We start from the raw sequence: 13,814 nt of genomic DNA, 5'->3' as shown, positions 1-13,814 counted from the left end.
TCTTTCCCATGATTGTGATTCCTACTGAACCAGACTGAGAGACCATTTAAAGGCTCAGGAACCCTTTGCAGGTGTTAGCTGATTAGAGTGGGACACTTTGAGCCTAGAATATTGAACCTTTTCACAATATTCTAATTTTCTGAGATTGTGGATTTGGGGTTTTCATGAGCTGTAAGCCATAATCATCTCACTTATGACAAATCACGGCTTGAACTATCTTGCTTTGCATGTAATGAGTCTATCTCATATATTAGGTTCACCATTTAAGTTGCATTACTGAAATAAATGAACTTTTGCACGATATTCTAATTTTTCGAGTTTCACCTGTATAGTGGAATGCCGGAGGTTTGAAAGCAGCAGCAGTTTGTGCGCTCTGCTCATAGAATGCATCACCGGTCTACCCGTCCCAGTTGACCGTATTGCTTCTAATAGTCTCGCATCCGTCTATATACTTGTAAGCTCGGGGAACACTATCTCTCTTATTGTCGCTCTCTTTGCCCGCTTTGGACATATCTGGGTACACTTTGCTATAGGATGGTCCCCCAGTGCCTCCTGTCCTGTGGCCACCCCCGCTTGTTGTGAGTGTGGCACCCCGCCTCCCATCATTGACTCCTGTACGAATCGTGCTGGGGATTTCTCCCCTTTACCGGTCGTATTTCTTTTCTGTTGCATGAGACAGCGGTTCTGGTCTTGCATAGGCTGCACCAGTTGCACTCGTTGTGAGTTGTTATGCTGTTGTTCCCACTTCCTTAGTGCCTGATAAGCAGGCAGTAACTCTATGTGGCGATTAATTGAATGTTCATCCGACAGCCAAGCCTCCTTCAGTAACCGGCCACCCTTAGTGGAGGCGGTCCTGCAACAGCTCGAAGCCGAAGTGATGTCCGTGCATCGCCCCAAATTTTGGGTAAGATACGTGTTCCTTCCTCCCCCTCTTTTTCGATCGTTTCCCTCACCTGCCCACGGCTATCTGCTGTAATCTCAATGGTATTTAGTCATTACTATGGTCTCCTCCAATAGAAGAGTGGAGGCAGGAACAGGCACGCCAGAGCCTTCCTGGACAAACATTCAGACCCGTTTGACGGACCATCTCGGAAACACTCACGCATGCGCAGGAGCAGCGGAATGAAAAAGCAAGAGGACTGTCAACGCTGCAAATACTGTATATTCTTCGTCTCTGTAACCTTAATAAATGCTTTTAGGAAAAATTATGCCTGAAAGTCCTTTTAATTGTTTCGTTAATCAGACACATGGCAAGGACTTTATTGGATACACATTCTGCCAACAGCCCTCCAGGGAAAGAAAGGTTGTGCTTTGGGGTAGAAACGAGGAGAGGGAATGAGCGAAAGCGTGTAACACAATGGGGTGGTTGGAAACACACGAACGAATCAACAGTTGGGGAAAAGGAGGAGGGGGGAGTAGCGACCCTAAAAATCATTGAGATTACAGCAGATAGCCATGGGCAGGTGAGGGAAACGATCAAAAAAGAGGGGGAGGAAGGAACAACGAATCTGGATGATGGGATGCATATGAAGAAAACGATGGGCAAAAGGAAGGAGGGGGGGGAACAGCAGCCCTAGAAATTGGTGGTGCAATGACGGACAGCGGGGGGTGCACAAGGGAGGGGATTGGAGAAAAGAAAGTGGATAAGGGAATTGCGGCTTTAAAAACCACCAAGGGAACAGCGAGTACGTGCCTTTCAAGAATGAAACAATTAGAGACATCAGATGGGCCGATGACTAGGTCCAAGAGCCGTGCGCAAAACCGGCCGGTGTTATAAAAGGAAACTCCCATTGACTTGTTTTTATGCTCTGATGATGGCAATGCTGGCCAACGAAAGCTCAGCATTTTTATTAAACAAATCCTAGTTTGATATTGTCCTGGTGTTCGTATTTATTTGTTTTTACTATACACACACACACACACACACACACACACATGTATGTATGTATGTATAATTTATAAATCTACAAAGCTTTTGTTTAATGATTCAGTGAATTCAGGGGTAATGGGAGATCACTTTCTTTTCATTTTAAGCACTAAGTTGTTATTGGGGGAGCGGAGATGGTACTGACATACTAGTACAGGGCTTTTCAACCAGTAGTATACGTACCACCAGTGGTACTTTAGCATCTGGCAGGTGATAGGCGACCCCGAGCCAAGTGTAGCAGGGGAGGGAACGAGCTAAAATGGCGTGTGAGCGAGCGAGCTAGCGAGAAGCTTTTGTGAGCTGAGTGAGTGAGAGAGCGAGAGGCTTTTGTGAGCAGAGTGAGTGAGAGAAAGCGAGAGGTTTTTGCGACCAGTGTGAGTAAGCAAGAGGCTTTTGCGACCAGAGTGAGTGAGAGAGCAAGAGGCTTTTGTAAGCAAAGTGAGTGAGTGAAAGAGAGAGCAAGGGGCTTTTGTGAGCAGAGTGAGTGAGTGAGAGCGAGTGAGGCTTTTGTGAGCAAAGTGAGAGCGAGTGAGAGGCTTTGCGAGCAAAGTGTGTGTGAGAGAGAGAGAGGCTTTTGTGAGCAGAGTGAGTGAGAGCGAGGCTTTTGCGAGCAGAATGAGTGAAAAAGCAAGAGAGGCTTTTGCAAGCAAAGTGTGTGTGAGAGAGAGGGGGGCTTTTGCGAGCAGATTTAGTGAGTGAGAGCAAGTGAGAGGCTTTTGTGAGCAAAGTGTAAGTAAGAGAGGGAGCGAGAGGCTTTGGTGAGCAAAGTGTGAGTGGTTGAGTGAGAGAGCGAGCCAGAGGCTTTTACGAGCAGAGTGAGTGTGAGAGAGAGTGAGCCAGAGGTTTTTGCTAGCAACGGGTGAGAGAGAGGGGGGGCTTTTGTGAGTGAAGGGTGAGAGAAAAAGGGAAAAGTGAGGGGGAAAAGGGAAAAAGAAAAGAAAAGGCATTGACTTATGATTCTTCTGTTGCAGTAGAAGGAAGCATTAACATTGAACCTCAACTTTTTATTTTTCCATAATATTATAAACTAGCCATTTCTATAACAACAAATGAATCTAACCAGTAAAGCCCAAAATCCCCCCCCTTTTTTTTTAGTCATCAAGTTTTTGACACCTTGCTAAACACTGGTGGTACTCGAATATTGTCATGTCCTACAAGTGGTACAATCTGTGAAAAAGTTGAAAAGTTACTATGGTATAAATTATTCCTGAGGTGAGAGATTTGATCCCCTTGCTTCCCAGATTTTGGTTCTACTTGCTTTAACATTTGGCACTCTTTTTGATGAATTTGTGGTTACTTGAATTGTTATAAATAACCAACATTTACCTTATCTCCTCTTTAGGCACCCAAATCAGATTTGTCAAATGTGCAGCCTTGAGCTATGGATATAGAAGACTAAAATTTTATCAGCTTCCTGCTGATGGTTCAGAAGCGAGCAGAGAACTGTTATTGGTACTTTCTTGGTTCCTTTGCAGAATAGCTCTAATGGAAAAGTTATTGATACTAAATAGATTTAAACCTTGGGATGAAGCAACAGTATGCATGGTGAGTTTAAGGGGTTCAAGAATAATTTTCATCAGCAGCCAAATAATGAGATAGAGAATGGGTCAGTTGATTTTGTTTAATGAGAGTGGCAATAGAGGCAGGTTATTTTTAATGTATTCCAACCAGATGTACATGTTCCCGGCATGTTTTGTGGAAATTGTTTAAGAGACATATGGCTTAAAAAAATGAATGTATACCATTTTACCTAGAGCTAAAGTAGAAAAGTTGTCCCGGGTTTACGTTAATTTAAAATATTTAGCTTCCTTGCTGAAAGACACCTAAAGTGCAGACATCCCCTTTTGGGGGGCCTTTTGGTTCTTCAAGTCTGTTGTTGATTACCTCTATGTAGAAATAGTCCAGACACTGTGAGGATATAGTGTAGAATTTTTTTTGCTTGTTTTGTTATTTTTTTTACACTTTGATAAAATATAGCATTTTTTGTAGGAATATCTTGATTTCAGCAAACCATTTAACAATGTATCTCATTACATTCTGATTAACAACTTAAGTATTAATTTTCTACGCATCTTGACTTAATTGCCATGCCATCCACATAGATGAACATGTTTGACATGTTTCAAAAATTGTACTCAAAAGAGTGGTAATCAATGGTTTCATATCATATGAGGGGGGAGACACTGAGTGCATTGTCACAAGATACAATTTTTGCTCTCTATAAAGATTATTATGTTTACAAATTTTAAAGAGAATTTTTATGCATTTTCAGAAAATACAAGGTTGGGTGGCTAACTGTACAAGACAAATTAAATTCAAACAGATTTAGATACAGTAGAGAAATCTGCTGAAAGTAGCAGAATGAAATTTAGTGTGGACAAATACAATTGTTATATAGGAAACAAAAAACAAACCCACTTATATAAAATGGGCAATATTGATTTGGTAACAATACTGTGGAAATATTTATAGTTGTCTGCAAACTTAGTATAAATCCACAGTATAATCATGGCTGCAAAAATGAATGGTTGTATCTCCATTAAGATAGGGAGTTTGCCTGTTTTATTCAGGGTTGATAGTTTTTTCTATTTTCAACATTACCTTTTTGCTTTCCTGCTTCCCCAGAAAAAATGGATATTCCTTATTTTCAAAATAAGTGCAATCAGTGAATAATTGTTTTCAGTAGACAAACATACTTTTTATTAACGGAATTGTGCATATTTATACTATATTTAATAAAATAATAAAGTGATTTTCTACTTACAAAATTTTCCACATTCCTGTCCCTCTCCCTCCCCCAAAAAGAAGCCTTAAATATTAGATCTCAGTTGGTGATATTATTTCTGCATAATTAAAGTATTTTTATTTTTTGAGCTGGCTAAGCAATAAGGTTTTATCTTGGGATTTAACAGCTATGAAATATATATAAAATATTGAGTGAGACCAAAACCAGACACCTTTGTATCATAGGACTACTCAGTTTTGATTTCACAAACTGAACTTCGGAGTTGAGCTATAGTAGCATATTTACTATGATTTGATATCCAGGATTAGTGGCCACTTACACGTAATTACTTATTACTAGTTTATCCATGCAAACATAATATTTGTCCTGATTTCTTATAAGACTAATATATATCTTAGTTAACTTTGCAAAATGATGTCATTGTTTGAAATTCACACCTTGTTCCATAAATTAATCCTGTAAGTGTGCTACTTATTTACCAATAGATGGCAATTCAACACAACAGAATGTTTTTGTAACGATACTTCTTCCACTGCATATTGGTTTTATATTAAAAGTATTGTAAACATTTGCCCAATATGGAAGCTATTTTGAACCCTAAAGAAAAATGAATGTTTGTTATCTTTATATACTCCAAAAGAATGTTATAATGCCATATTTCAGCAGAACCTCCTTCCATGGTTTTACTTGTTTAAATAGCCTCAATAATTCAGACTTATTTATTTAAAATAAACTCAGATTTACATATGAGTTGTCAGCTTCTGTACTAGCTTCTTATACATTTATGTATATCCATGTCCCCAAGCATCACACCTCTATTGTCACTGCAATGATTTCATATATGTATCAAATAAATACAAAATAAATGAAAAGGTATATATTAAAATACCCCAATGCGCCATCTTACATCCTTCTTACTCCTGCTAATATGAAACATTTGCTAACCTTTTCATTGATTCTCATGTATGGTTTAGATCTATTGTACACTGCTGTTACTACATTCAGCACTAATTGTGGATTCCATCCCAACCATCCTATGATTTAAGACTATTCACTTTAACATACTTTCTTTGAATCAAAAAGTATACCATAAACTTGCTTTCTCACATTCATGCATTTTTTACAGATCTCTTTTAAGAGCAAAAATCTGGTCTGCATAGTGCCTACATAATACTAAGGCTGCCAGGTATAAAGCCTAGAAGGAGACAAGAGGGACTTAGAAGGAAGCATCAGCAATGTTTGGACTCACTACCCAATTTCCTCTTTCAACGAGGATTAGGGGATTTTTTCCCACCATACAACATTTCCCACCATACAACTGTTTGGAGAATTAACCTGCTGATGGACACAGTCCCAAATCACTTTACATAATTTCTTTCCAATATTCCACTGCATTGGATATAATAAAAAATTGGCACTGTTGATAAAGGGATGGCAGATGATGATCAAATTGGCACATTTTCAAAGACTAGAATATTTGAATATGTCAGGAGCAGATAAGCCTGGTGTCCTTCAGCCATTTTGGACAATGAATCTCTTGACTTCCAGTGACATTCCATATATTAATCCTTTTTGCGTGTATCTTTCATAAAATATTCAGGATTATATTAAATAGTCTGATGAAGCCAATTGTTTTTCACTTCTGGGAAGCTTCATTTATTTTAATATACTTGATATTTCTTGAATTTGACATTTTGAATTTTTTTTTTTGAGAAACTAATGCCTTTTTTATGAAAACATCTGTACATTGCTCCTTGAATGTGATATCACAGAGCAGAAAAGTGAAAATTTCTTTTTATGAGAACTTCCTTCAAGTTATGATACAGAGATAAGATACAATCAAGAAAGCGAATAACTCTTCTGAAAAGAGAGCACTATATGTATTACTATTGCTAGAGGTATACATTTCCTTAGATCAGGGGTCTTCAAACTTGGCCCTTTTATGACTTGTGGACTTCAACTCCCAGAATTCCTCAGCCAGCGTGTCTGGCTGAGGAATTCTGGGAGTTGAAGTCCACAAGTCATAAAAGAGCCAAGTTTGAAGACCCCTGCTTTAGACTCTTGAGTAATGAGACATTTCTCTCTCAATAGCATCTTTAGAAATTCTGCTAAAATTTCTAGGCAACAATGAATACTAAACAACAGAAATACTCTCTAAGCTCACATAATAAACCCTTAGAGACTGAAAAACAGAGCAAAAATCATTTTCAGAGATTTTATTATTATTTTCCATCTTAGTGCAATCCTTTTCTAAAATATCTGCAAGATGGAAAAAGCCTTGTTTCAAACCCTGACGTAAAAGGCCAAAAAGATGTTCAATACCTTCAGTGGTTGAATGGCCACCTGAAACTCCAGTGGCGGAGTTACCACTCTGACCAGGAAGAACAATGCAAGCTCCTGCACAAGGTAAGTAGGACTTCGGTTGCAGTAGTTTATATTTTGTGGCATTATCCTGCTCTGGTAATCAATTTTCAAAAGAGTTTTTAAAACAAAATAGATTTTAAGATTGTGTCTATTTTTTGTAGCCAATGTTTGTAGCAAGAAGAATGGATATATTTTCTTTTACATAGTGGTGATATATTTTTATTTTCTAGTTCCAAGATTATGAGGTACTAAAGCTGAATTGAAAGTTCATAAGCCTGAAACCACTGTAGATTCATATTCAGTTTATTCTGATATAACAGTTAATCGTGGTTTGACATGAGTCCTCCAATACATGCCATAGTTCCAGATTTTAATTTATAGTTTAGCCATTGAGCAGAACTGGGAGTTAGTTTGCAGCCAAGCCATAATTGAAATTTGGACTCCTGCTGCAAGAGGCCATAGTAGATTTATTTATAGATCTTCAAGGTAATACAAATTATATATTTTAAGGATCGGTAGAGCTCCAAATTAATCCCAATTGATTTTCAGCAAGAATACAAAATAGAGCAAAATGGTGGACAAAATGTCTATTGGTATCACTTCATCTTCTGAGACAGAAAATCGTTATTAGTGTAAGGACCCGCTTCAAAACCTCTTCCCAAGAAAGCAGAAAAGAGAAGACTGAACCAGCAAAAGTCCCCCCCCCACCAAAGAGATGGGTTCTGATATGCCACCCCCTTAAAAGAAAGAGAGATCCACCTGTAAAAGACAAAAAACAAAGATAAACAGTGGGATTAGTCTGGTTTCTCGGGTACATAACATGGAACTTACTTAGTAGCTTAGGTGCCCTAATGTGTTTATGGACCCATTCGTTCTGGGAAGGAGGCAGATGTTTCCAAGCAACTAAATATTGTGTGGAACCATAATGTTTCCTGGATTCTAAAATGTCTTTGATTTCAAAATGCTGCTCTCCTACCATGATTGGAGGAGGAGGAGGAGGGGCTGCAGCTGGCCTTAAGGGCGAATTCAGTTCATGGTTTAAGAGGCTACAGTAATATACAGGGTGAACCCGTCTGAGTGTCTTAGGGAGTTCTAATTCAACTGTAACCAGATTGATTATCCTTTTAATGAGGAAAGGTCCCACAAATTTTGGTCTCAGTTTTTTAGAGGGTTGCAGGGATTTCAGGTACTTAGTAGAAATATATACTCCCCCCCCCCCCTTGGAATGGCTTGAGCTCAGTTTGTTTTTTATCTGCCTGGAATTTATATACTTCCCTAACCTCATCTAAAGCTTTTCTCGCAACTGGCCAGGTGTTTTGGAGTTGTGTGATCCACTCTTTCAGGGAGGGGATGGTCGGCTCGGTAGAGGGTAGTTCAGGCATCAGATTGAAACTTTGTCCCGTCGCCACTTGGAATGGAATGTAGCCTGTGCTGGAATGCACTGCGTTGTTATAGGCAACTTCTGCGAATGGAAGTAGGTCAGTCCAATTGTCTTGTTGTAATTTATAAAACATCTTAAGTACTACTCCAGTACTGAGTTCGAACATTCAGTCCCACCATTTGTTTGTGAATGATGACTAGATGACAGTTCCTGGGTGGTCCCCAAAAGTTCTAGAAATGCCTTCCAAAACTCCAAGGTAAATTGCACCCCCCTATCAGATATAATCCGTTGTGGGGCTCCATGTAGTTGATAAATGTGCTGTACGAATAACTTTGCTAAGGTTTTGGCTGTTGGGATTTTCTGGCATGGGATAATGTAGTTGTTTAGAGAACAAATCCATTATGACCTAAATTACCATATTTCCCCCACTTTCCAGTAATTCCACAATAAAGTCCATAGAAATCTCCCTCCAAAATGCTCAGCAGATTTGGAGTCATGGCAAAGCTGCATGAAAGTCAGTCTCTGGCTTTTTGGAATGTAGAGCTTTCCTCCCACCCATGGCAGTCCATCATTCATTGTGCATAAGTTCTTGTGGCTTAAAAACCATTCATCTTTTTCTAGGGCTTTCCAGAATTCCACTCCAGCTTGGCTTACTAGAGTCTCTGGGGTCTTAGCATGCGCTCAAGTGGTAACTGACGCTGCTAACTGCTTTGATGGCACGAGTGGATCTGTTATCTCTGTCTTGGTGCTGTTGTATTGTGGTAATCATGACAGTGTGTCTGCCAGGAAAAATTTTTCCCCGGTAAATGTTTTATGGTGAAATTAAACCGATGGAAATGTTGAAACCATCTCGCTTGCTTGGGAGACAGTTTTCTGGGCATTTTCAGGGCTTTTAGGTTTTTGTGGTCAGTCCATACCTGGAATGGGATTTTATTCTCTTCCAAGAAATGGAAGGTCAGAAGAGCCAACCGGACGGCATAAACTTCCTTTTCCCAAACCGCCCACCTTTGTTCCGTCTCTGTTAGTTTTCTCAATGTGTATGCACAAGGTTGTAACTTCCCCTCATTATTTTCCTGAAGCAGCACTGCTCCCACTGCTACATCACTAGCATCAGCTTGAATTATGAAAGGTTTCTCAGTATCTGGGTGTTTTAAGACTGGTTCCACTGAGAATAACCTTTTTAATTTCTCAAAAGGTTTGGCCCTCTACAGTCCATTTCAAAGATTGGCTGGGTTTCTGTTTCCCCTCCCCTTTAGTCTTTAGCAGATTTGTGATGGGCAATGCAATTTGCGCAAAAGAGGGGATGAATTGGTGGTAAAAGTTTGCAAACCCAAGGAAGCTTTGCAGTTGTCTCCTGTTGCGGGACGGAGCCAGCATGGATTTTTCTGGGGTCCATCTATGCTGTTCGATGAGATGCGATATCCAAGGTAATCGATTCTGTCCTTATGGAATTCACACTTAGATAATTTGGCATACCAATTTTACATGTTCCTCCTTTGTTTCAGTGATTATCAGGATATCGTCCAGGTAGACAAGCACCCCCTTATAAAGATGTTCCTGGAGCACCTCATTTATCAATTGCATAAATATTGTGGGTGCTCCCTGAAGCCCGAACAGCAGGACCCTAAATTGGAAACAACCTAAGGGGCAGTTGAAAGCTGTTTTCCACTCGTCACCTTCTTTAATTCTGACTCTATAATACGTCTTCCTCAAGTTCAACTTTGAAAAAAATCTTCCCTTTAGACAAATGTGCTAGCATGTCCTTCATCAGAGGGAGGGGGTAGAGGTTACTCTCACTCACTGCGTTGAGAGATCTATAATCCACACAGAGACAAAGAGACTCATCCTTTTCACGAAATAGCACCAGGGCTGCTATTTTTGGCTTTGCCGGTTGGATAAAACCCCTTGCCAAGGTTTTCTCTATAAATTTTTGTAACTCGTCTAATTCCCGTGGGGTCATGGAGTATAAATTTTGGTTTAGGTAACTTTGCCCCCGGGAGTATTTCAATAGCACAGTCCGTGGGTCGGTGAGGGGGTAATTCATCTGACCTCTTCGCTGAATACTTCAGCTAGGTCCCGATATTCCTCTGGTATGCCTTCCAACTCCCCCTAGCTCACTGCAGGGGTTTTACCCCCCCCCCCTTGGTCTGGGCTGCTCCCTTGGTGTTGATTTTCCCCTTCGGGAACCTCAGCTCTCCAATTCTCCAGCCTACCCTCAGGTTCCATTTCAATAGCCACACCATGCCTAATATGAGTGGGCATTCCATTCCAGGGGTCATCACAAACGTTAGAGTCTCTACGTGATTCTCTATGGTAAGATGGATGGCTTGCGTGGTGAGAGTGGCCGGGATCCCCCCTGCAATGGAACCATTTAATTGGCCAAACAAAATCAGCTTCTTCAGCCTCCTAAGTTCCCCACCAGGGTCTCGCTGAGACAGAGCGATCTCTCCATCTCCAATTTCTAGCCTGGTTGGTGACTGCCATGTTTGAGGGTTACCTTCCTCGCTTTCCGCTCCCAGTCCTCCTTTTTCCCGACGCCCATCGACCACCTCGGCTTATCTCGGTGCTTAACAACCACAACTTCATTGGAGGAGCTGGAGGAATGTAAGCTGCATCCACTCGGGCCAGCCTGGAGGGAAAATCCCCCCCCCTCGATGGTGGCTTCCTCTTTCTCCGTACCTAATTCAGACATGGTTTGTGCGGTCACTGCGGTAAGGGTCTTTCTTCCGGGCTGACTGATTTCTGCAGATCCTGCCTAATGTAAGAACCCGTTTTAAAACCTCTTCCCAAGAAAGCAGAACTCTTGGAACGGTTTCATCCCAAAAGGAACTTTTCTTAGGAGAAGTTGACAACAGGTATAGAAGGCAGGGTCTGAGGGTTTCCTGCTCAAATCAATAAGTTAAAAGAGCAAAAAGCAAAGCCCACCCCAATAGTTCATCCAGTCAGTTCAAACGGGCCAGTCCCCAGGTGTTAAGTCCGCTGTGGGAACAGGGCTGATAAGACTCCGTTCCCAAGGCTGTGAAAACGTTGTTGGGTCTTCTCACCTTCTCTTCCACAGTGAGCGATAAGCCAGATGGCCGGAGGCACATTCTTTTCTCACCCCAGCTTGACATCAAGGGGGAATCAGTTCAAAGAGCAAGCAGGTAGAGGAAGCGGAGAGGATACATTGTAGCACCTAAGCGAAAGGAAAAAGATACAAAACAATTCCTTAAGCTTCTCCCCTCCCCCCAGGAGTATGGCAAAACCCTCAGAAGGGAAAAGAAAAGACTGAACCAGCAAAAGTTCCCACCACCACCACCAAAGAGATGGGTACTGACAGTAAGCAATTAAACCTTCCAAGCAAAGATATATGGACAAAACATGAAAAGCATCTTTTTGGTTTGTGTGGTAAACTTTTTCCCACTGATGCTCTTACTACTTTTTTACTCAGAATTAGAATACATTGTTTTTGAATTTTTATCTACAGGCAGCATAATATCTGGCTGGCCTACTGAAGTATGCTAATTTTATTTCCTGCACTGTATCTCTATGAAACCCTAATTCTATAATAATAATAATAATAATAATAATAATAATAATAATAATAATAATAATAATAATAATAATAATAATAATAATAATAATAATAATAATAATAATAAAGTTGGAAGTAACCTTGGAGGTCATCTAGTCCAACCCCCTGCTCAGGCAGGAAATCCCTATCCTAACCCCCAACAGGCAGCAACCATTTTCCTGCCTGCTATCCTGCTTCAGAGCCATCTGGAACTTCCTGCCAACTTCACTGATTTGGTTGTGGGAAGCCTGCAGGAAGTTGGTTTCTTTATGAAGATTTTCCAGCAAAAATGCCATTTGCATATACTGGGTTCATACGATCATGCGGTTTGTTTAATGACTGCAGTGAGTCACTTAACAATCATCATAAAACACATAAAATCTAGTCCAATCATGTGATGCCATGACTCATGACTGGAATTTGAGTTCCAGTTGTGGTTGTTAATTCGAGGACTACCTATAATGTAATACCTAAAACTACACATTTAAGTACCGTATTTTCCGGCATATAAGACGACTTTCTAAACCCTGAAAATCTTCTCAAAAGTCGGGGGTCGTCTTATACGCCCAGTCATCTTATACGCCGGAAAATACAGTATACCATTTCAGACAAATGGCTGTCCAGTCTCTTTTTAAAAATCTCCAGTGATGAAGCACCCACAACTTCTGAAGGCAAGCCTTTTCACTGGTTAATTGTTCTCACTGTTAGGAAGTTCACCGAATAGTTGTTTTTTTAATTGAGGGAGGACTAGAATCTGACTCTTTCTGCTTTTAGTCACCCTTAGTGATTAACATACCCCATTTCAATCCAGTTATCTACAACCCAGAACAGGCTGTAAAATCAGACCGCCCGGCCATCCTCTCTATGATTTTGGCTTTGCAGAGGGGCTAAACTCAAAACTCTATTACTATTTTCACTGGTCGGCTGGGGGGGAGGCAGGGGAGAGAGAGAGAGAGAGTAAGACGCCGGAAGTGACATTTCACGGTATCGCCGAGCGGAAATGGATCGCGGAGGCTGTCGGAAGCGGTGCTCGGGAAGGCTTTTGTCCGTCCGGGAATTAGAGTAACGGGAGGAGGTCGTAGAGGTAGCACGACCAAGGGAGGGATCGCCGCCACCACCGCCAGCATGGCCATGTCCGAGACTCAGCTGAAGAAAATGCTTGCTAAGGTAAACCGCCAGCCTGCTCCTGAACCGTCTTTCTCAAAGCAGCCTTGAGTCGGCTCAGCCCAGTCACCCCCTTTGAAGGCCCGGTTTCTCTGCAGTAGAGCAAAAGCAAAAGCGTCCTCCCTTTGGAGACGGGAGATCCTTCCCAGGCGTTAGCCTTTCACTTTTTTCTCACTAACTGATAGTGCTTGCCGCTTCCTTGTCAGAGTCCAGCTTTTGCACCAACAAATAAAAAGTGACTAAACTTTGGGTGCCTTACCTATTCCAACAGTCAGCTCTAAATTCAACACAAATAGCCACTGGCCTTTCTCTGCAACCCTTTGCTTGGTTTATCTTTTCCAAGTTTTCAGTTAGTCTCCCCTTGTTTTGTTTCCCTTTTTTTTCCAGAACTTATTTTCGATTATTTCTTGGAAATTTGCTGCATAGTAGGGCTTAACTTAAATACAAGAAAGTAAAAATAAACTTTTTAAAGAACTTTTCATGCATTTGAAAGGTGAATTTGGTGTAAGAAGTGGTGCTTTTAGGCTTCTCTAACACTTAAATACCTTTTTTTTAATATCTGAGGGTTTCCCTCTGTTTTGATTTTCTGCCTTTTATGTGCACTCCCTATCACCTGGATTTGGTAGCATATAAAAATCCTTATATGCCACTTTGATATAGGTTGAGAAGACCAAATGAT

The 13,814-nt window shown here is 40.8% G+C and overlaps 1 protein-coding gene across 1 annotated transcript in view; it reads left to right on the top strand.

Annotated features, from left to right (window-relative positions):
- The window catches only part of TEDC1 (tubulin epsilon and delta complex 1), a 66,039-nt gene that overhangs the window by 30,199 nt on the left and 22,026 nt on the right, over nt 1-13,814 (top strand). The window contains exons 3-4 of the mRNA XM_015821664.1: nt 3,270-3,472; nt 6,912-7,079. Of these exons, the coding sequence (XP_015677150.1) occupies nt 3,270-3,472; nt 6,912-7,079 (371 nt within the window). The remainder of the gene's footprint in view (nt 1-3,269; nt 3,473-6,911; nt 7,080-13,814) is intronic.

This window comes from Protobothrops mucrosquamatus, unplaced genomic scaffold (genome assembly GCF_001527695.2).
Source record: "Protobothrops mucrosquamatus isolate PMUCROS unplaced genomic scaffold, P.Mucros_1.0 scaffold1378, whole genome shotgun sequence".
NCBI classification, from domain to species: Eukaryota; Metazoa; Chordata; class Lepidosauria; order Squamata; family Viperidae; genus Protobothrops; species Protobothrops mucrosquamatus.
Note: the sequence above shows the minus strand (reverse complement) of the source record. Positions and strands in the feature narration are given on the sequence as shown.